Genomic DNA, 21,905 nt, shown 5'->3' with positions numbered 1-21,905 from the left:
GTTTATAAATATACTTTTAGACTGTATCACTACTTTCATTTAACATTAATAGTCGACCTAAGAGAATTAATTACCTGCTGATTACATGCTAATTACCCTGGGTATACGGTATTCTAGGGGAGTCAGGATTAATTATATGCGTCTGGTGGGAGGAGGGGGGGCACAGCAGGGTAGTTTAGGGTGTCATGAGAGGGGGAGGTGACTGGTTTTGTCAAAATAATTTTCTTAAAGTGCATATTCCTTGTGTTTCATGATGTATAATGATTTCAATTTATAATTACTTTTTCCGTTCATATATTTTTCCCCTGGAGACGTAAAGATTGAAAAAAAAAAAAAATTAATTTTTAAATTACGACAGATTTTTGATAATCTAGTTATATAAATAGATTTTTTCAATCATCAATCAAGTATTTGGGGTCGTAGCAAACAAGAAAAAAAGCGATTAGTAAATTTGAGTTTGTTGCAAGAACTCAATTCCTTTAGCATTATTAATCAAAACAAAGACAGAAGTACATATCTGTAGAAATACAATTTGTTAGAAATTAGTTGTTAAAGAAATATTTAGCTTACTGATAAATTCTGCTTCGCATGGCTTTAGCTTTATTTAGCTTAAAAAACAGTTTGTATATTAATAAAAATATATATTTACAATAAAATTAGTAAAACTATTTTTATGATATTTCAAAATATGTTACTTCTTTGAAAGCAGGAGGAGCAAAATAAGAAAAAAAACCTAAGCGCTATTATTAAAAAGGTAAATAAAGAATTCAATTTGCATAATTATCGTACAGGGTGTCCCAATAAACATGGGAATTAAGTAACGACTTTTGTACATCATCTTTAAGTTACGCGCAACATTTTTACGTGTACAAAATTGCATTAATATCCAAGTCTTGGGAATTCCAAATTGTGGTCTACCATTTTTGGACCTTCAAACTGCCGGAGATATTAAGACGTCTGTCAGATACCAATTTATTATATAACAACAAAAATCGTTCAATCTCCGTCAATTTTGAAAATACAAAGAAGGTAGACTACATTTTTAAAAGCTTTTATGACTTAAAATTTTTATTTTGATACACTCTTTGTCATTGAACAACTATCGGAGAGCGAAGACGATTTTCAAGTCGTCTCTTAATTCCCGTGTTTATTGTAACTTCCTGTAATATCAAGGATTAATTCATGTCTATTAAAATGTTATATAATTTTAACAGTTTGTCCGATATTTCTAAATAAAGAAATGAATCTAGGAAGCAACCCTTGAGTTAGTGACTGAGCAAGAAATGAAAGAAGGACAAATATCCAAGGTCAATATTTTTTTAAAGCAAAAACTTGACATTTTTCATAATTTAAATTTTTTTAAAGTTGGGTTTGGGCTTTGGGAATAAACAATTTTTGTTGAATCCCAACTTTTTTTTAACTTGCGAGTTATTAAAAAAAGTTTTGTTAAAGATTTTTTAAAACTTACAGCAATACTCACACTGGCGAATTTTATTTTAAATTTTACAAATTAATATCATTTAGCTTCCTAAAATTAACTTATATAGTAACTAAAACCTCTTTAAAACTCATTGGTAACTTAGAAACAAGAATTATTTGAAAATAAACATGTAATATTTTAATATTATCTTTGCAAAGCTTTTAAAATTTGATATTTTAAGAATGTGATCAAGGAAGAAGAAGAGAAAGAAGAAAATAAGGTTTTAATCTTTTAAATCTTTGATATAATGTGAACCCAACCATATTTATGGATTCCCTCCAACTTATTTCTTTCTTTGCTAAATCATAAAATAAGATTAAAAAAGATATTCAAAGTAGAAGACTTAATGAAACCTGGGGATCGTCATATTTACAGAGTTTTAGGTCGTCTTTACAGTCTCATCCTTTGTGGGTAACCCTGTATTAACAATGCTGAAATATGATACAGGAAGCGCAGCCTAGGAAAGAGCTTCTGGGCACCAGTAACTCTCTAAAAGAATTGATGTCCAAAATGAAAAAGGTAAAAAAAAAATTTGTGAAGAAAGAAGGGAAAAATCCTCCAACAGAGAATGCAGTGTTGTTTAATTAAATTACACACATGTTGACTCATAAATAAGATAAGCCTAAGAAATTGTTCTTCGTTTAGAGATCATAATTTTTTGTGGACATTGACCATCATGGGATATTGAAGAGGAATTGAATTAATCTGTAGATATGCCTGGGAACTTTTGTGATGGAAACTTATAATCCCGATCCACAGATCCCGATATCCATAGTGTTCACTTTTAAATTGAGGATTAACTTTTAAATTAATCTGCATTTTATCAAAAGATAGAAATAATGCACTGATCTCAATATCTACTATCTATCTATAAATATTATGTACCAAAGGTTTGGATAAATTATCTATTGCTCAAAATTAATTATGTTAATTTGAGTTTAAACTAAAAATATCATTTATTTCTGTAATAACAAAAATAAGCTGTTTTTCTCATGAAAAATAATCAATGTTTTCATAGCATTCATTATAGGGCAAAATAAAAGCTCAGATTTATGAAAAAATAAAACTTTTTTATTTCAGGAATCTGCCATGAAAAGGAAATATATTTTGATAAAACAATTGATTTAAATTCTTCAATTCCGAAAATAAATCTGAGAAAGTTGAATTCAATCCTATATATATATTCACAGTTTTTTAAAACCTTTTGAAATTTGACTTAAATGATAAATGTATACACTGGACAGGGCTACACTACCAACCTTACAAGAGACACCTAAACTTAAGCCTTTTGGAAAGGCAACGACGCTTAGCACTTTGAAGTCATTAAACAAGGTACGAATTGCATTGGCTTGGAAGTCAAGCTGAGGTTGAATTTAAGGAATTTGAACCGCGCGGCGTCTTGAATTTAAGTGGTTGGTTCCACTTAAAATTGTATTCAATGTTTCAAAATCTAAGCTGGCGCTATATTGAAACCGGTCTTTGGGGGATTTGAGATGCAGCTCAAATTCATTAAATTCGGACTCTGGCCTTTTTATGAAGAGTTACATAATCGACTCAATTCAATCAAAAAAAATCTTGTATTTCTTTCTGAAAATTTTGTGAAAACTGGATTCATGCAGCAGATACATGGAACGAAATAAACAGATTTTATCTCTTTTCATTAAAGCTGAAGTATATCTTTCTCATTGTTGATCAAATAAAGTTTCTTGGGAACAGCGGAGAATTGGAAACGCTACTCTAAACTATATAAGAAGGTTTTTTATGGCCTAAAAGTATCGTGTGGTAGCGTACGTCATGGTATTACTGAAAATCTCAATAATGTGTTTATTCAAGATTAAAATAAAAATAAAAATGTATGTATAAATTTTGTATTCAATTCTGTAAAATCTTCAAAATGTTTGTCACAAAAATACATATTTTTAGAGCTTTATGTAATCTTTGATCTTTGACAAATTAAACTATAAATGATTGATTTAATTTTGAAAATATCTAAATTTTACAAACCATTTGAGAGATAGACCTTAAAGAATTGAGTTTGAGGCAAGTGTTTAGTTCCTCTCACTAAGTTAATATCAATAATACGGCTGGGACCGCATTTTATGAATTTGAACTGCCTACCGCGGGTTCAACTTTTAATTGCCGATTAAAATCTTTCCTTAATCTTTAACTACAAGTCGATGGTTCAAATTTGATCCGGCAGTAAGTAGTTCAGTTACCTAGTCAAATTCATCAAATTCAGTCCCTGCGCAATTAAAAGCCTGTGATGATTTTAGATGATCTAACTCTGAGGAGCCCAAGCCACAACCCTACATATTTCTAGAATCCAATATCCAAATTTCTTCAACTCTTAACAAACAATCTAAAAAAATATCTAAATTTAATAGAAATCATAAATTCTAATATTTCCTATTTCGTCTTCAATTTTTCAAGCAACAACAAACTATTTTTTGGAAAACTTCGCCACGTTCTAAGTATGTTGATTTTATCTTAGTGCAAATCAAAGTACTGGTACTTTTTCTTCACCCTAAAGGGTTCTTAGTACTGATAACAAACAACTTTTATACTGCAAACAAACTTGCAAATATTTTTCATACGCCCTGTACTGAGTAATATTTTTCCTACACCCTGTACAGAGTAATATTTTTCATACACCCTGTACTGAGTAATATTTTTCATACACCCTGTACTGAGTAATATTTTTCATACACCCTTTACTGAGTAATATTTTTCATACGCCATGTACTGAGTAATATTTTTCATACGCCCTGTACTGAGTAATATTTTTCATACGCCCTGTACTGAGTAATATTTTTCATACACCCTGTACAGAGTAATATTTTTCATACACCCTGTACTGAGTAATATTTTTCATGCACCCTGTACTGAGTAATATTTTTCATGCACCCTGAGTAATATTTTTCATACACCCTGTACTGAGTAATATTTTGTTTAGGATGGAAAACCAAAGGAAAGGTGAGAACTACAGTGTTAACCAGAAAACTATGGAATAATAAGACACAATTTTAGCAATACTTAAGTGTAGTTGATGCTCTTACAAAGCAAACAGTGTTACTGTAAAGTGAAATGGATCTGTTTACACTGCACATTTGCTGTGTATCATGCTCATTGAACTTATTAAATTACAACTTGATTCTAAAAAGTTGTCTTACTATTTCAGAGTTTTCTTGTTATCACTTAAAATAAATCCAAAAATAAAAACAAAATTTCAAAATAGATCAAATTTATCAAAAGATGGTATATATTTGATAAATTAGTACATCAACTAGCAATGAAGATGCACCTGCTCCGGCTGCTGATGCTGCTGATGCTGCTGCTGATACTGCTGCTCCGGTTGCTCCAGTTCAAGTCAGTTTTATGCCAAGTGTGGCAGCGGGAAAATTTCTTAAACTCTGTCGACAGGTAAAATTCCTGAAAGATATAGTTCACTTAATTTCAAGTTACCTTTTATTTTAAAATGGCGGCGTGCTCGATTCTATAGACCTAATTGTTGGATCAAAGCTGAATGAGAGATCCTAGATTTTCCAACTGAAAATGTATTTTTTGAATTTTGGGTCTAAAAAAGAAATTCGGTTTCCTTGCTATAATATCTTCCACATTGCTGTTTAGAAAACTATTTAAAAAGACACATTGTTATTCTGGCATACGACTCTGTGGGTAGAGGGTCAATTAAAATTACATAATTTTCTGAAAATTAAAACAATTTTGCTTAATTATAAAAACTAGGAGTTGGCTGCTAAAGGTAAAGAGTTGCCTACAGCTCTTGTTAAGAAAGATATTACTAAAATTACTGTCACTGAAGCAGCAGGTAAATAAAACTTAAAGGGACTGGTCATATAACTCTAAGTGAACATCTAATTAAAGATTATTGCCGTAGAGACTAGGATTGAATTTTTCTCTTTTAAGGAAGAATCCCGACGATAGTTTCCTCCGTGTTTGTTTTTATTTAGAAAAAGATTTTAAGAAAAGAATATTAAAAAAAATAATTCCGGGTCGTTTGAAATCACAGCAACTATTCTATTAAAAAAAAAAACATTCCAACCTCCCCCCCCCCATAATTTAATCTATTCTATGCTAAAATCTTCAATTATGTATATGGAAGTATTGTATTCTTAATTTATTGTTAAAAATTCTCAGGATTTTTATGGAAAACCAAACGAAGGAAATCTCAAGCTGGGGTAGCGGACAGAAGACAGGTGGAGGGCAAATAAATATAAAACAAGAAAGGCGTCGTCTTTTCAAGATTTGGATGAAGCTTGTTTACATTAATCCTGAGGCAAAAGCCCAGAGGAGTTTCGCGCAGTGTCCTATCTGTTATTTTAATTAATCTATGTCTTGAATGTTTGGAAAAAAACCTCAAAACTTAGCTAATATGGCTGTAGAGTAACCACGCACAACCGGTGTAAATTTGAATCCGAGCTGGGCCAACCTTTGCCGTCCTAATTTGGACTGTCCCGTCTAGACATCCTTATATAGTTAGCCTAGCTTTGTAGACAGGGCTAGCTGGTCCAACTTGGTTGATCGACACGGTCGTCCTCAGGCCAGGTACTTTGAAAAGCCTGGTGATGCCATAAAAGTTGAAACCGGGAAATGTCGGGCCGGTAAATGCTGCGTGTTACTAAGGCTAGTTCAAGGGGTTGGGCTGGTTCGAATTCAAATTGACCCTAGCCCACGGTGCATATCAATACAAATCTGACCAATATTTATTTTTTGTTAACAGAGTAATGGCGTCATCTGGGACTTCCTACGAGGATCTCAGGTTTTTAAATTCAAGAAATACAATAATAAAATTAAGATTACAAATCAGTTTCATTTAAACAAAAAATGTTTGAAAAAACTCAGTTGTTTTGAAATAAACTTAAATAATAATTTGAAGAATTTGGAAATAAACACGTTTTTAAATATTTTATACCATAATTAGGCAGTTGATCGGTGGGTGGCTCTGGATAAAAATGAGGATAATAGAGCAGTGGTTAGGACAGAGATGAAACAGTTTATTGAGAAGGTTTTTACTAAGCACAAAACAAGTTAACCAACAATAAGAATTTTGAAAAAAATTGTGTTAAACTATTTAGTTACAAAAGATTACGTCGCTTCAGGACAAAGACAAATTAAAAAGGTAAATTGTTTTATGATGTATGATATATATATATTGCTGCAATGCGAACTTGTATATAGAATGCCTAAACAAATCCTAGATGTAATTTGTGAGCATGAACCTATAGTTATAAACTCTTATTTGAGGCATGGAAATAACAAATAATAAACAATAGATAAGCTTTATACGGTACCCCGGTGACTTTTCTATTATCCATGTATGTTTGTATGCGTTTTTGTGCCTGAGTAAATGGTAAATCAATGGTTAAAGAGAAAATTGGTTTATTTTTAATATTTAAAACATTATTGATTTGGGCCCTTTAGGATATAAAACTGCATATGTACCTGGTAAAAGGGTTATTTATGATATTTTAAGACTAAATTGAGATTTTTTTAATTACCTCGTGGTGTCTCATTCTATTATAAGTTAATTATGTCTGTCGCCAAATAAAATATAAAATATTTAAACATCGCTTGATAAGTTAAAATATATTCTTTTTGTTGCATGTTTTACTAAATTAATTTTTTGTTTTTAATATGATTTTCTTATAAAATTTATATTTTATCTAGGAAATGGTAAGGAAGAAAAGTTTGGCTCCGTCTTTGCTTAGCAGGTCAACTTGCTTGTAATAACTTGTCATCATATTTCCTTGTCATGCTATTTTATTATTTATCAAAGAAACCCCTGATAATGTTACCTTGATTTTGAATAAAATTAGTAAATAGCAAATTAGAATTAAAGGTTCCTTTAATTTTAACGTAAAAATTTTACTTATAAAAATTTAAGATGTTCATATTTTGGCTTCTATTTTTTTATTATGTACTACCTTGGAAACCCTTGAAATATAACCTAAATTTGATCTAGGACCGGAAGTGGTGGAAATGAGGAGCATGGTATCCTGGAAATATAACCTAAATATGATCTAGGACCGGAAGTGGTGGAGATGGAGCGCATGGTATCCTAGAAATATAACCTAAATATGATCTAGGACCGGAAGTGGTAGATATGAAGCGCATGGAATGCTGGAAATATAACCTAAATATGATCTAGGGCCGGAAGTGGTGGGGATGAAGCGCATGGTATCTTAGATATAACCTAAATATGATCTAGGGCCGGAAGTGGTGAGGATGAAGCGCATGGTATCCTGGAAATATAACCTAAATATGATCTAGGGCCGGAAGTGGTAGATATGAAGCGCATGGTATCCTGGAAATATAACCTAAATATGATCTAGGGCCGGAAGTGGTGGGGATGAAGCGCATGGTATCCTGGAAGGAATCTCCTCCTTGCATTCATGGATTAAAACTCAAACAATGATCCGACCAACGAAACTTGGAAAAAAGAGAGACTCAGTTTATGACGAGGTTAGATTATTTAGTTTTATTCATAGATTAATTAAAATAACAGACATGGACACTAGTTGTCGTCTTTTAAAGATCACAACAACACTGAACGAAAAACACATAAATCTTGAAAAGTGTCCTATCTGTTATTTTGATTAATCTATGGTTGATTGTTATCATTATATTTTTTATTAATCATATCGAAAAATTAGATATCAAATTTATCAATTTTCTAATTACTGTAATGCACGGATTTATATTGTTAATCTTTGAACACTTGATCTCGATATATACGTGGGCACTCTTAAATTAGAGTACAAATACTTAGTTAAAATTATCCCTGTAGGGTATGACCACTGCAGGATATCAACTAACATACTAACAAGCATACAATACAATATTGTGAACAGTACGAGTTTGAAAATGTACAGTAAAGCCAAGTGAGAAACAGAAAGAGTTGATCTTAATTTCTCCAAAAACAAACACTTTCTGAATCTACATCTAAATCTGAACCAGGAACTTTTCCACGTGGATACCACGAAACAAACAGAAAGGGTCTAAACAGAAAAACTTATCAAGACTTATCAAGATCCATGTTTAATATAAAACTAGATTTTACTTGTTGACAAAATTTTTCAGAAAAAAAAACTTATTTGTAAAACCTCGAATTTTTGTGAAAGTTTTACGCCGTTAATAGTACAAAAGACCGTTAACGATTTTAGGAACCGTTAATACTGTAATAAACCGTTAACGGCTATACTGATGATTTTTTAAATCGTTCATACTGTGATATACCGTTAATGGCTGTGCTGTTAACGATTTCTCAAACAGTTAACGAATTGCCGTTAACAATTTCTGAAACCATTAATAATGTATTATACCGTTAACGGTTTTTGGATTTTTTCCGTTTACGCAGTTAATAGAATTTAACTAATGATAATTTTAAAAAACGGAAAATACCGTTAACGGAACGAACGCTTCGTTTTTAATGGCTAAATGAAATTTTTATTTTTGAACAGTTAGAACTAATCGTTAACAAAACGGCTAGAAAAAGTTGGAATGTGCCCAGCAGCGTCCCATATCATTTTGGATTATCTGCAAGCTTTAAAGCCAAAATACACACATACATATGCTCAAAACACCTAGTATTTTCTGCATGCAAATTTTTATATTACCCTGTACAATTTTTTTTAATGATTCATTAAAACTTAAACTTTTTTACAAGGCCGAAAATAGCAATTTTAAGATAGCAAAAATATGAAATGATGTGATGTGGGACACCCTGCAGAATCCTGCATTGGGTTTCAAGGGTTTAGTTGCTTGATTATAATTTGATTGTTTCTCTAGGAAGATGACGAGGATGTTGTTATTTCGCTTTGCTCCAAAGATCCGCAGGTAAATCTTTAAAGTCGTGGGGAAAAAGGAAATTGAACCATAGATAGAAATTATTTATCGCACCTAATTTTATTTCTAAATGTGTCTAAATTAGATATTAGAGAAACTGTTCTCTATGGAGAACACTGTTATCCATAGACCCATAAACAGAAATAGAACCATGTCCACCTTTGCACGCGTAAATGCTAAAGAATGTTTCCAGTCGTAACATTAAGCGAAATTGCGCGTAATTATGCAAAAATGTTTCTTTCACATACAGTGGCGGCCATAAGGGGGGATATTGGGGTTATTTACCCCCCCCCCCTAGAATCCTGGCCCCCACCCCCCCTTAGAATCCTGGGGGTAAATACCCCTCCCTAGAATTCGAGGGGTAATTACCCCTGAACATATATTCAGGCCCTGATAAGCAGGGGTTACTCCATTTGCTGTCTCTACAAGTAACAGTTCCAGTTGCCTTGAACCCTTCCCTTAAAAAAAAAAAATACATTCCCTATTGATTAGTCTGCACTTGTGTAAAGACGACTTATGTCCGCCCCTGTTCACATACGCATGAACGTTACGCGAAATGATGCGTTACTTTCGTGAATAAAAGCAAGAGAAAGTCTGGTTTCGCGTAGTTAATGCGTTATTACGCGAAATTACGTAAAATTGAAATCGATTAGTTCAGTACTTACAAATGTTTGAAACGTATCGCATTAGCATTTTGAGAAATTGAAATTTTGCTAATGACGTGTTGTAAATATTGTTTGTTGCTTACAATGATATTTGTACAATATAAACAACAACAACAAATCGGATTTAATCAAATTCGTCGCATAGTCTTAAAATTTTACAAAAAGAATCAAAATCTAATGGACACAAATATTTGAGCATCCATAAACCTTTCTTGAATCATTAAAATTTCAAAAATTAGGATCCAACAAAATTCGTTTTTCATTAAATTTTAAAAAATCTACAAAAATTTTGTATAAAATCCGCGAATTTTTTGTTTGCTTTTGTTTTTCAATGTACATTGTACACAAAGAAAAATTTTAACAATTGAAATAGATGATGGGCGTGAAGCGCTTTGAGAGCCTAATTTATATAGATTTGAATAATAATATTATCTTATTATTTGTCTCAGGCCAGTAAGAATGTTGTAAGATTTGATCACACCTGTGGAGAATTTATGCCAATCAAGCTAACGTAAGTTTAGTGATCGACATGTTAGACATATGTATCAACTTTTATAATATTTATAAGAAATAATTTGGAACAGGGTGTACCAATAAACATGGGAATTCAGTGATAATTTTGAAATGGTCTATAAGCTTTGTAGATGACTTTTTATTTAGTATGGTGATGCCCACTTGAAAAGCTGTAATTCGTACTTAGTAAAATAAAAAATTTCTGTAAACAAACACAGCATGGTTCCACTTCACTGTTTATCTTGCAGAATAACAAAACAATCTTTAACGATTACCTAAAATATACTCTAGCAGATGTAGCTTTATGTTGACCATTGAAATTAGGTATCACAATGCTTACTCTTAACAAAGACAATTTTGAATTCGTCGGTCAATTCCCATGTTTATTGGGACACTCTGTATATTAGATATACTAGACATGCAGTTCATTTAAAACTCTGATTTTTGTAGTTTTATTTTATAATAGACTCTCAATGGAAAATGTATTGTACTCCTCCAATGTTTATTTTGTATTAACTGTTCAGATTAAATCAATAGAGTTTTTGCTCCTCCTTAGGATTAGGGAATAGCTCACATGAGATCTAGCAGAGCTAGAGTATATGAAACGTTGCATCAATTTTCAAGAATGGATCGACTTTCAAGTGTTACAACACCTTGGGTTTTAATTTTATCTTAATAATACATTTTTTTTGTAGCCCTGGACATGTACATTTTAGAATATTTAGAGCACAATTTCATTTTGGTCTACGCCAAACCTTTCTAAAAAAATCCAAGTTTTAAAGTTTTTTACAGTTTTTGTGTTAAAAGTATGAAAAAGAAAAAAAAAACTTGCTTTTAATGTCAAAATTTCTCATCTCCAAAAATTAACCCCCCCCCCCCCAAAAAAAAAAAAAGAGAGAGTGATTCTTAAAAATATACAGCCCTGATCTCCTGATCTCAGATCTCCAAAAATTGGCCCCCCCCCCCACCCAAAAAAAAGGAGAGAGTGATTCTTAAAAATATACAACCCTGAGCTGAACATGGTTTATTTCTGTTTAGAGAATGGATGATTGATCATCTTGAGATTGAGAGTAAAGTAATTCACAAGTAAGCTTCTTCTAATTATCTAATCCTGCCAATTTAATCATAGATAAAGAAGATACTGTACAATAGGATCAAATTAGATAGAAAAGATTGTAGTTAACGCTTATATTTACATTTTCAAGAGACTGTTCTCATCAATTCTTGTGATTCTCAATTCAGAGCGTTATATTTCCTCACTACCCTAATTTTAAATATATATCGTCTTTGTCCGTCTAGAAATAGATATTTTTTCCTAGTTCCGCAATGATAGAAAAAACAATGATAAATCATTTGATAATGATGAGGATCTTGAAATTACGTCTACGGTCGCTTTTAAATCCCTTTTGCAGCAAAAGTGGTGTTCTCTGCTCGTTTTTTATTTATCTACACTGCAATAATAACTATCGAACCCCCGTGCCAATATGCCTTAAATAGTTTATAAATCTAAGTTGAATTTGTCGACTGAAAAAGTATAGTTCGATAATACTTTGAATTAAGGAACATAAATTGTGAGCTTGATATTTTAGGGATAGTGAGGAAGCAAAGAGACAGCGCCAAGATTCTCATAGTCCAGGTTATTCTATATTCTATTCTAGGTTAGGTTAATCTATATTCTATTCTAGTCCAGGTTAATCTATATTCTATTCTAGTCCAGGTTAATCTATATTCTATTCTAGTCCAGGTTAATCTATATTCTATTCTAGTCCAGGTCAATCTATATTCTGTTCTAGTCCAGGTTAATCTGTATTCTATTCTTGTCCAGGTTTATCTGTATTCTATTCTAGTCCAGGTTAATCTATATTCTATTCTAGTCCAGGTCAATCTATATTCTATTCTAGTCCAGGTTAATCTGTATTCTATTCTAGTCCAGGTTTATCTGTATTCTATTCTACTCCAGATCAATCTATATAATATTCTAGTCCAGGTTAATCTATATTCTATTCTAGTCCAGGTTAATCTGTATTCTATTCTAGTTCAGGTTAATCTATATTCTATTCTAGTCCAGGTTAATCGGTATTCTATTCTAGTCCAGGTTATTCTTTATTATATTCTAGTCCAGGTTAATCTATATTCTATTCTAGTCCAGGTTAATCTATATTCTATTCTAGTTCAGGTTAATCGGTATTCTATTCTAGTCCAGGTTATTCTGTATTATATTCTAGTCCATGCTAACCTGTATTCTATTCTAGTCCAGGTTAATCTATATTCTATTCTAGTCTAGGTTAATCGATATTCTATTCTAGTCCAGGTTTATCTGTTTTCTATTCTAGTCCAGGTTAATCTATATTCTTTTCTAGTCCAGGTTATTCTGTATTATATTCTAGTCCATGTTAACCTGTATTCTATTATAGTCCAGGTTAATCTATATTCTATTCTAGTCCAGGTTAATCTGTATTATATTCTAGTCCATGTTAACCTGTATTCTATAGTTAACCTGTATTCTATAGTTAATTTATATTCTATTCTAGTCTAGGTTAATCTATATTCTATTCTAGTCCAGGTTTATCTGTATTCAATTCTAGTTCAGGTTAATCTGTATTATATTCTAGTCCAGGTTAATCTGTATTCTATTCTAGTCCAGGTTAATCTATATTCTATTCTAGTCCAGGTTAATCTGTATTCTATTACAGTTCAGGTTAATCTATATTCTATTCTAGTCCATGTTAATCGGTTTTCTATTCTAGTCCAGGTTAATCTGTATTCTATTCTAGTTCAGGTTAATCTATATTNATTAAATGGTTTAGTACTGATGACATGATTTGATTTGTTAGGTATTTATCGTCTGGTTTTTTATACAAGAACATGTTTGGGTTATTTTCTCTGAAACATGTTTGGCTTGGTACTTTTTGAGTTATGTAAAAAAAACTACAGGAGGGGTCAGCAGGAATAGGGTTAACTGCAAAAAATCAGATTTTTGCAAAAAAAAGGCAGCAATCAGAGCGGTTAGTAATAGTACTTTCAAGGCACATTCAAATCTATTATTTTCAAAACTGAAAGTTCTTAATCTTGATGATACATACAAACTTTGTGTTCTTACACTTATGCATGGATACTATGATAACCTTCCCTCTTCCTTCCAAAATATGTTTAAGCCTTTAGCTGAACCGAATAGAACAAATCATGTAAATTAGAACGGGTTTTAAACAAAGATTTAGAAAGCTTTCCGTCCGCAATGTTTCCTAAATTGGAATGAAATTGAAATTGACCTTATAGAAACTAAATCTGCAAAAATGTTTAAACAAAGAGAAATCAACATGTACCTTGAGAATTATGAGAGGTTTAAATGCGAAAAACCTAGCTGTATATCATGTGAATAATTGTTATATAAAACAACTAAAATGACTAAAACTTAATTAGCTTATTTGACTGATTTAACAGTTTGTAGGTTGACTAATTCAACGGTTTGTAGTTTGACTGATTTAACAGTTTGTAGTTTGACTGATTTAATGGTTTTTAGTTTGACTGATTTAACGGTTTGTGATTTGACTGATTCAACGGTTTGTGATTTGACTGATTTAACGGTCTGTAGTTTGACTGATTTAACGGTTTGTAGTTTGACTGATTTAAGGGGTTGTTGTTAGACTATTTTAATGGTTTGCAATTTGACTGATTTAACGGTTTGTAACTTGACTGATTTAACAGTTTGCAATTTTTACTGATTTGATGGTTTGTAATATGACGGTTTGTAGTTTGCCTGATTTAACGGTTTGTAGTTTGACTGATTTACCAGTTAGTAGTTTGACTGATTTAACAGTTTGAGTAATTTGACTGATTTAACGGTTTGTAATGTGACTGATTTAATAGTTTGTAGTTTGACTGATTTAATGGTTTGTAGTTTGACTGATTTAACGGTTTGAAGTATGACTGATCTAATGGTTTGTAATTTTACTGATTTAATGGTTTGTAGTTTGAATGATTTAACTGTTTGTAATTTGACTGATTTAACAGTTTTTAATTTGACCGATTTAACAGTTTTAATATGACTGATTTAACATTTTGTAGCTTGGCTGATTTAACGGTTAGTAGTTATACTGAGTTGACGGTTTTTAGTTTAACTGATTTAACTGTTTTTATTTTTACTAATTAAACAGTTTGTAATTTGACTGATTTAACAGTTTGTAGTTTGACTGAATTATCGGTTTGCAGCTTTACTGATTTACCGGTTTGTAATTTAACTGATTAAACAGTTTGAAATTTGACTGACTTAAGGATCTATAGTTAAATTGATTTAACTGTAGGCAATTTGACTGATCTAAATGTTTGTAATTTGACTAATTTAGCTGAAAGAAACATAAAAAGATTTTCAACTTACAAAAACTTTCTTAATTTGTTGTAAAGATGTTTAAGATTTTTTTATGGGAACTTTAATCATTAAAAAGTAATTGTATTGTAAGCATGGAGAGAGGCTTTTAAATTGTAACAGTATGTCCAAGGGCTGTTAACGGTTTTTAGTTTAACTGATTTAACTGTTTTTATTTTTACTAATTAAACAGTTTGTAATTTGACTGATTTAACAGTTTGTAGTTTGACTGTATACGCCCTTTTGAGTATGTCTGAATTCTCCTACGATGTTTTGGTAATATTTTAATAAAATGTATTGAAATTATTGGTTCTAGAAAACTGCCAAATAATTGTTTTATTTCTTTTAGATAACTCCTCTTCCAGGAAAGGATCAAGAGGGCAGACATTAAAGTCAGGTACACTTTCATTGTTCCCTTGAAAGAAAAAATCAATCAGATCAACTCAGTTTAAGCTATCATTAAGGGCTTATTTACGGTTTGAGTCTTGAGATAAGTTGCAACTTATATTTCACAGAGTTGAGTTTATAAAAACCGGTTTAAAATTGTATTTGTGGGGTTTCTATGGTTAAAATTGGGGGATTCCGGGATTTGACTAGAATAAGACTCAACTATGAGACTAATTCCCTACTTAAACCAACCATGGTCGGTTTTATTTGCATTGGGCCTAACTCCGTAATTCGATCAATCAAGCAATCACGTGACACAAGCTGTCGTCATAGTTGGGTCTAAGATTGAGCCTTAAACCTGGGTTTAAGGAATTACGACTTGAGCAGAAGCTTTTATATCGCGGGCTCAGTTCAACAACTCAACATATTGCTTGCTAAATATCTTTTATCTTATTTTTTAATAAAACAATTTTAATCTGAATCAGATTTAATGTATATAAGACGTATATGTTGAACTACGTAGAGTAAATTGAACCACTTGTCTTTAACTTCCGTACAAGAGAACTGGTTGAACTGGTGGTAACTGGTTCATCTACTTCTTGAAGTATATTATAAATTTGAGTTTGCTCAAATAAGAAACGCGGTTTAAACATGGTTAGTTCCACTTTTAAATTGTATTAATTGTTTCGAGATTTGCCGACTCTCATTTGAAACCGGTTTTTGATGGATCAGCGACAGTTTTAATTCTTCAAAGTCGGCCTCTGGTCTCTGGTTAATATCCATCTCATGGAATATATTTTTCAGGAAATAACAGCGAAGAAGAGGATGTGACTATTGATAACGACGTTAAACTAAAAGAAAAGGTTACTCTAAACATCTAAAAACACACTTGGAAAAATTAGAATTTCAAACTTAAAAATCTATTTTTTATCCTGTTACCTCCAGAGTACCCAAAAAAATCAGCCAAGTTGGTCCAGCCATACCTTAGGCCTAGGATTTCCAGCGAAAAAAAAAACTTTCATGAAAAAAATGCAAACAAATTCTCTCGTATTTCGGGAAATTTTGCTAAAATACTTTTCTTGAAAAAGAAATTCCGCGAAAACCAGAAGTGTTGTAACTGCAACAATTAATTGCACATTAGAGAGCTCAGCATTAGAAGTTTTATTTTATAAATAATTTCTTTTCCGTATTTTTTTCTAAATTTTAGCAGTTTTTCCCAACATTTTCTCATTTTTTTCTGCGGAAAGATGAAGTAAACTCAAATTTCGCGAAATTTTCTGGAGCAAACAAAATGCGAAATTTTCGAAGAAACCATTTACCCTTTTCGCTTGAAACCCTAGCTATTAAGAGCGATCAATATTGAAACTAAGCCAAGCACCCAACGGGGGTTGCTGCGCTTACACTTAATGAAAAAATTGCGATAAAAAAGTTTCAAAATCGTCAATACGGTTGTGAATTGACGATTTGATATCGGAGAAATCAGCGTTGGGCAAGGACCCCAAATATGTTTTTAAATGTCATGCTTTACAACATTTCTTGGAAATTTTATGCTGAATTCAAATCTGAAAAGCGTTTTTAAAAATATTAAAATTGAAAAAGTTATAGCCAAAAATCAGTTTTTTAACTTTTTAAAGTTTTGATGAGTTTTTTTATTCTAACTCATTCAATTTTCATTTTTTATTTAAATCACTTTAATTATTTGAAATAATAATAAAATTTCCAAAAAAAAAATAATGTAAAGCATGAAATTTTGCAAAATATTTTTTGGGGGCCTTACGGTTATTTCTCCACGCGAATCGTCAATTCGCAATTGTCTGGACGAATTTGAATATTTTTTATTGCAATATTTGTATTCAGTGAACATGCAGCAACCAGACGCGGATATACAGGGGGGGGGTGAAGGGTTTAAGCGTATCTTTTGACCCCCCTTTTCTAGAGACTGATTTAAAAAGTTTACTGCAGATTTTAAGTTTTAACCGACGCTGTAAGTATTTGAATACGATTATGGTCTATTTTAAGAATTAAGTTTATCATGATTTCAGTATTGAAACACAATATAGTTTTAGTAACATTACAGCGACACCAAAACGAAATTTTGTAACATTTTTAAGAAATTTTGCAGAAGCAAAATTTTCTACTATTTAGAATTCTTATTGGCATGTTTTAGAAATGAAATGTTTACAAAAATCAGAAATGAATTGTAATGATAAAAAATGTAAAAAACACTAATACAAATGAAAGTTAAAATGTTAAACAGATATTCAATGCGTGGGTATTTTTGAAACTGGGTTGTTTTCCCAAATTTAAATCAAATTACAGAATATAAAAATATTAAAAATTGACCGACTTAAAGCAAAAATACACATTTTTTCAGTATTAACAAATATTTAGATAGAGAAAAAACTTTTTTGACCATAGCTTGCCCAATGTATAATATTTAATTTATTTATACCCATTTTTTGTAAAAAGTGCATTTTAAAATTATGCATTAAAAATTACACGACAACACATTTTTGCTTATGTAACATGATTTTAGAAAAATTTCACAAAATGGCACACTTCTAAATGGTAGTTTTTGAAAGAACAGTTTTTTTTCTAAAATGAGATTCTCGACCTAATTTACTTGCTATCCTTTTATATGTCAATATTGTTTTTGTAAATCAATCACACTAACTAGCTATTTGCTATGGCTAACACATATACTTACTAGGCTTTTAGGGGGCTTCGCGCCCATTATTCATTTCAATTCTGAACATTTTCTCTTTGTGTATATTGTAAAACGAAAACAAACTAAAATTTCGTAGATTTAAAAACTATCAAAAATAGAATTTTGATGTAGGCAAATTTTTGAAAACTCAATCATCCATAAACCTTCCCTGGGGTCACGCACGTTCCAATAAAAAATGTGGGTCCGATCGGTTCAACCGCTTTTACTGAAAGACAGACGATCAAAGTATATACAGGGTGTCCCACGAAATATGACAGTTGGTAAATAGTTTTAAATGTCGTCTTCCATCCACTGTATTAGATATTGAAGGCTGTTTGCAGTTTATTTCGTTTCAAGAATCTTTTGCTCAATTATATTTACTTTGAAGTTAATTTTACTATAATATGACTCCTACATAATATTTTCATTATTGTCTTTGGTATTAAACAACTTAAGAAATTATGGAAAAAGACATTCTAAACTATTTACCAACTGTCATGTTTTGTGGGACACCCTGTAGATAGATATAAAATTTTTACAAAACCTAACTAACTAAAAACTTTGTAATTCACATGATATCAAATTGTTTGAAAAATCTATACTTCTGTCCAGATTTAATGTAACAGGAAAAATTACTTTTGTAAAAAAAGAACAAATGTATATTTTTGCAGAAGAAGAAGAAGGACAAGAAAAGAAGAGATTCTGGAGGCTCAGAGGTTTCTTTTTCATACAATATTTTTAGATTACAAATGTTAAACACCAAAAAAAAAATAATTTCTTAAAAATAAGGTTAAAGAAATTTTCGAGTTATGCTACAGGGTGTCTCAATTAACATGGAAATTGAGTTTTGATTGCATACTGTTGAACTATCATATAAACACAGCACTGTGCAGTTGTTCACTTTACTGTTCTTCCATAAATATTACAGAACATCATGCAACGTTTTACAGAATAACAAAACAATCTTTAAACGTTTGTATAAATAGTAACGATTACCTAAAATATACTCTAGCAGACGTAACTTTACTTTGAGCAATAAAATTAGGTAACACAACGCTAACTCTTAACAAAGACAATTTCGAATTCGTCGCTCAAATCCCATGTTTATTGAGACACTATGTATACTGGTGAGTAATCCCTATAGTGATTTCTTGAATATTTTTATGTCAAAACAACTAAATAATGTTTATAAGGTGAATGGATAATCTAGAGCTGCTGATTAAAGGGAATATCGATGTGTGACCCTTAAGTTAAAGAGAGTTTAACGCCAGATTCACAAATTAGCTTCATTTGAATCTGGCGTTCAGCTGAGCAATATTGAGAGAGATATCGTTGTTTTTCTATCTTAACCGGTGTTGAATTGTGTAAATTATGTTTTGTCTCTGCTGCATAAAAGCATTTTTTTAGAGAATTTTAGAACTAGAATTTTAAAAAATTTTATCATTGTTGCTGGACTACAGGTTTAAAGGGTTTATAATTTATTCATTGAAGGGATCAGACAATGGAGATGTGAAGTTAACAAACCAGTTTTCATTCGTCGAGAGAGCTACACAAACTATGAACAATTCGTTAAAGGTAATTGACAAAACATATATAAACTGTTAAACATATCTAACAAAAAGATGTTAAATATCTGCAAATACTAAACAATTACTGCTAAATAATATAAATTAAAAACACGCAAACTGGAACCAAAATAAAGGTTAATTGTAATCACTAAATTAAAATACGGGGTGTCCCAATAAAAATGGGAAATAAATGACGACTTTTATATCGTCTTTTGTCATGCTGGATTATTTTGTTAACATAATTTTTTAGTATCACAATTGAAATATTTAACACCGAAAAGTTCTGGTGTCGGGATTTCTAAAATGAGGTCCACTTTTTTCATCTCCAAAATTGGCGGAGTTTATTAAAAATGAACAAAACTGTTCCAATTTTCAGTACCTCCATCAATTTTAAAGATACAAGGTCGACCACATTTTGGAAAGTGCATAAGAATTAAAATTTTTTTTTTGATGAACTTTATGGTCATCTATCAATCATCAGAAATCAAAGGCGATCTTGAAGTCGTCTCTGGGTTCCCATGTTTATTGGGACACCATGTATTTACACTTCGGAAAGCTTTTTATTATATAACTTAAATAATGCAAAACATCTAAACCAAAAGCTGAACTAATGGAGCAGTGCTGTCACCTTAAAAATAGTGGCAAATAGGAAAAATTGCATAATTTTTCTCAGAAAGTTAAAAAATGTTATGAATTCATTAACTTGAAATGTTTAACCTTTGACGAACTTTATGAAATGTATAATTTAAACCACCAGATTTTCCTGTCGTACTTCTAATGAAAATACCGTTTCAATATTTTTCCAAAACATTTATATATATTTTAAATTTTCTGAATGAACAAACATGAGTATTTACTACTATCTGAAGTGCCCGGCGTTGCCCTTAAAAGGTTTTAAAATTTTTAACCATCTTGAAAAAGTCGTTTTCAGCATGTGTTACCCCTGGAAGAAAAAAATTCAGTCCATTAGGCCCTGCAGTTTGCCAGCTATAGCTGACATATATATGGGCGAGGAGCTTTATCATATAGATTGTTTTTGATTTAAGAATACTGAGATGCAGACCGCCCCACCAGCACGTGGAAACTACTCTGAGACGGTGAACCAATGGTTGATCTATGATAACTATGTCATATATGAGACAGCTAAAGAACTGGCGGAAGAGAAGGAGAATAAAAAGGATCAAAAAGAGAACAAGGTGAAACTTAAAGGGACTGTACGCGTAATTTCAAGTGACCTTCAATTTATAGAGAGGCATGTCCGATTCACAACGGCACTCTTAATACCTTTGTCCGGACACTCGCGGGGTTTCTTGGCACTCAATTTCCCGCCATAAAAATAAAATATCTACAAAAATCCTTGAAAATCGGCATGCCACTTTAAAAATGGTAAATCACTTGAAATTACGCTACAGTCCCTTTAATAATTGTTCAAGGACCAAATTTATTAATAGAGAAAACTATAATGTATAGGACTAAGTTGAACTATTATACTTGTGATTCAAGTTCAAGAGAAGCGATTTAACTTAATGTAGGCTAGGCAGTTCAACTACGCTTACCTTAGGGATACGTATGCCGGCCTGAATATCTATAATTTTCTGCTTAGTCTAATTTCCTCTTGTAGGGAGTTCTATAGTTTTTAGCTTAAATCAGAAAATTAAGAAGCTATAATTGCCTTGTAAGTTTTAATCCTGCGAACTTTTGTGCACACGTTCATTCAAACAAATTGGAACATTTTCAGTGATTCTTAATCTCTTAATGTGAAATATTTCAAGCGCAGATTTATCAGTTCTGTACGCATCCCAGCATGCTGTGACTTTTGATAACAATTTGACCTATTAAACAAAAAAAATTGCTTTTTTCATTTGTATTTTTTTTGTCGCTATATGCGTTTTAAATGAAAAATTATAAATAGAAAGTTTCAAGATTTGTAAATAAGAACAAAATCAACCGCATCGGCATCTCGCACTTGTAAAACTGATTAGACAAGGGCTTTTTAAAAAATTCCAATAAAGCTATTAATTCTGGCAAAATCACCATTATATGTTTGAATGAGTAAAAACTGAATTCAGTCCCTATTTAAGCAAGATAAATTCCCTTTAATTTATTCCTGTATTTAAAAGCTCTAGATATATAATCTAGATATATTAGCACTCACTCTTTTCTAATTAAATATTTAATCACTTCAAGCAGAGATTATCAAATAAACAGATTGCACGGCTTAGTACGTACATTCAGTTTATTTTCATAGATATTATTCGTATCTTTTCATTACTCACTGTTAGAAAGGTATATGTACAATTAATTCTAAGTGATCCTCCATTTATTTATGAATTGCAATGGTATACCTATTGAGCCTTTT

The 21,905-nt window shown here is 31.3% G+C and overlaps 1 protein-coding gene across 1 annotated transcript in view; it reads left to right on the top strand.

The window, feature by feature from the left end:
- The first annotated feature begins 2,707 nt into the window (after positions 1-2,707).
- The window catches only part of LOC111701180 (dynein intermediate chain 2, ciliary), a 43,867-nt gene continuing 24,669 nt past the window's right edge, over positions 2,708-21,905 (top strand). Inside the window, exons 1-18 of the mRNA XM_023472352.1 lie at positions 2,708-2,812; positions 4,434-4,453; positions 4,756-4,900; positions 5,225-5,306; positions 5,636-5,694; positions 6,219-6,257; positions 6,420-6,503; positions 7,166-7,209; positions 7,831-7,960; positions 9,287-9,334; positions 10,458-10,519; positions 11,560-11,607; positions 12,111-12,157; positions 15,234-15,281; positions 16,076-16,134; positions 18,650-18,694; positions 19,470-19,553; positions 20,593-20,742. Of these exons, the coding sequence (XP_023328120.1) occupies positions 2,708-2,812; positions 4,434-4,453; positions 4,756-4,900; positions 5,225-5,306; positions 5,636-5,694; positions 6,219-6,257; positions 6,420-6,503; positions 7,166-7,209; positions 7,831-7,960; positions 9,287-9,334; positions 10,458-10,519; positions 11,560-11,607; positions 12,111-12,157; positions 15,234-15,281; positions 16,076-16,134; positions 18,650-18,694; positions 19,470-19,553; positions 20,593-20,742 (1,299 nt within the window). The remainder of the gene's footprint in view (positions 2,813-4,433; positions 4,454-4,755; positions 4,901-5,224; positions 5,307-5,635; positions 5,695-6,218; positions 6,258-6,419; positions 6,504-7,165; positions 7,210-7,830; positions 7,961-9,286; positions 9,335-10,457; positions 10,520-11,559; positions 11,608-12,110; positions 12,158-15,233; positions 15,282-16,075; positions 16,135-18,649; positions 18,695-19,469; positions 19,554-20,592; positions 20,743-21,905) is intronic.

This window comes from Eurytemora carolleeae, unplaced genomic scaffold (assembly GCF_000591075.1).
Source record: "Eurytemora carolleeae unplaced genomic scaffold, Eaff_2.0 scaffold447, whole genome shotgun sequence".
Classification (NCBI taxonomy): Eukaryota; Metazoa; Arthropoda; class Copepoda; order Calanoida; family Temoridae; genus Eurytemora; species Eurytemora carolleeae.
Note: the sequence above shows the minus strand (reverse complement) of the source record. Positions and strands in the feature narration are given on the sequence as shown.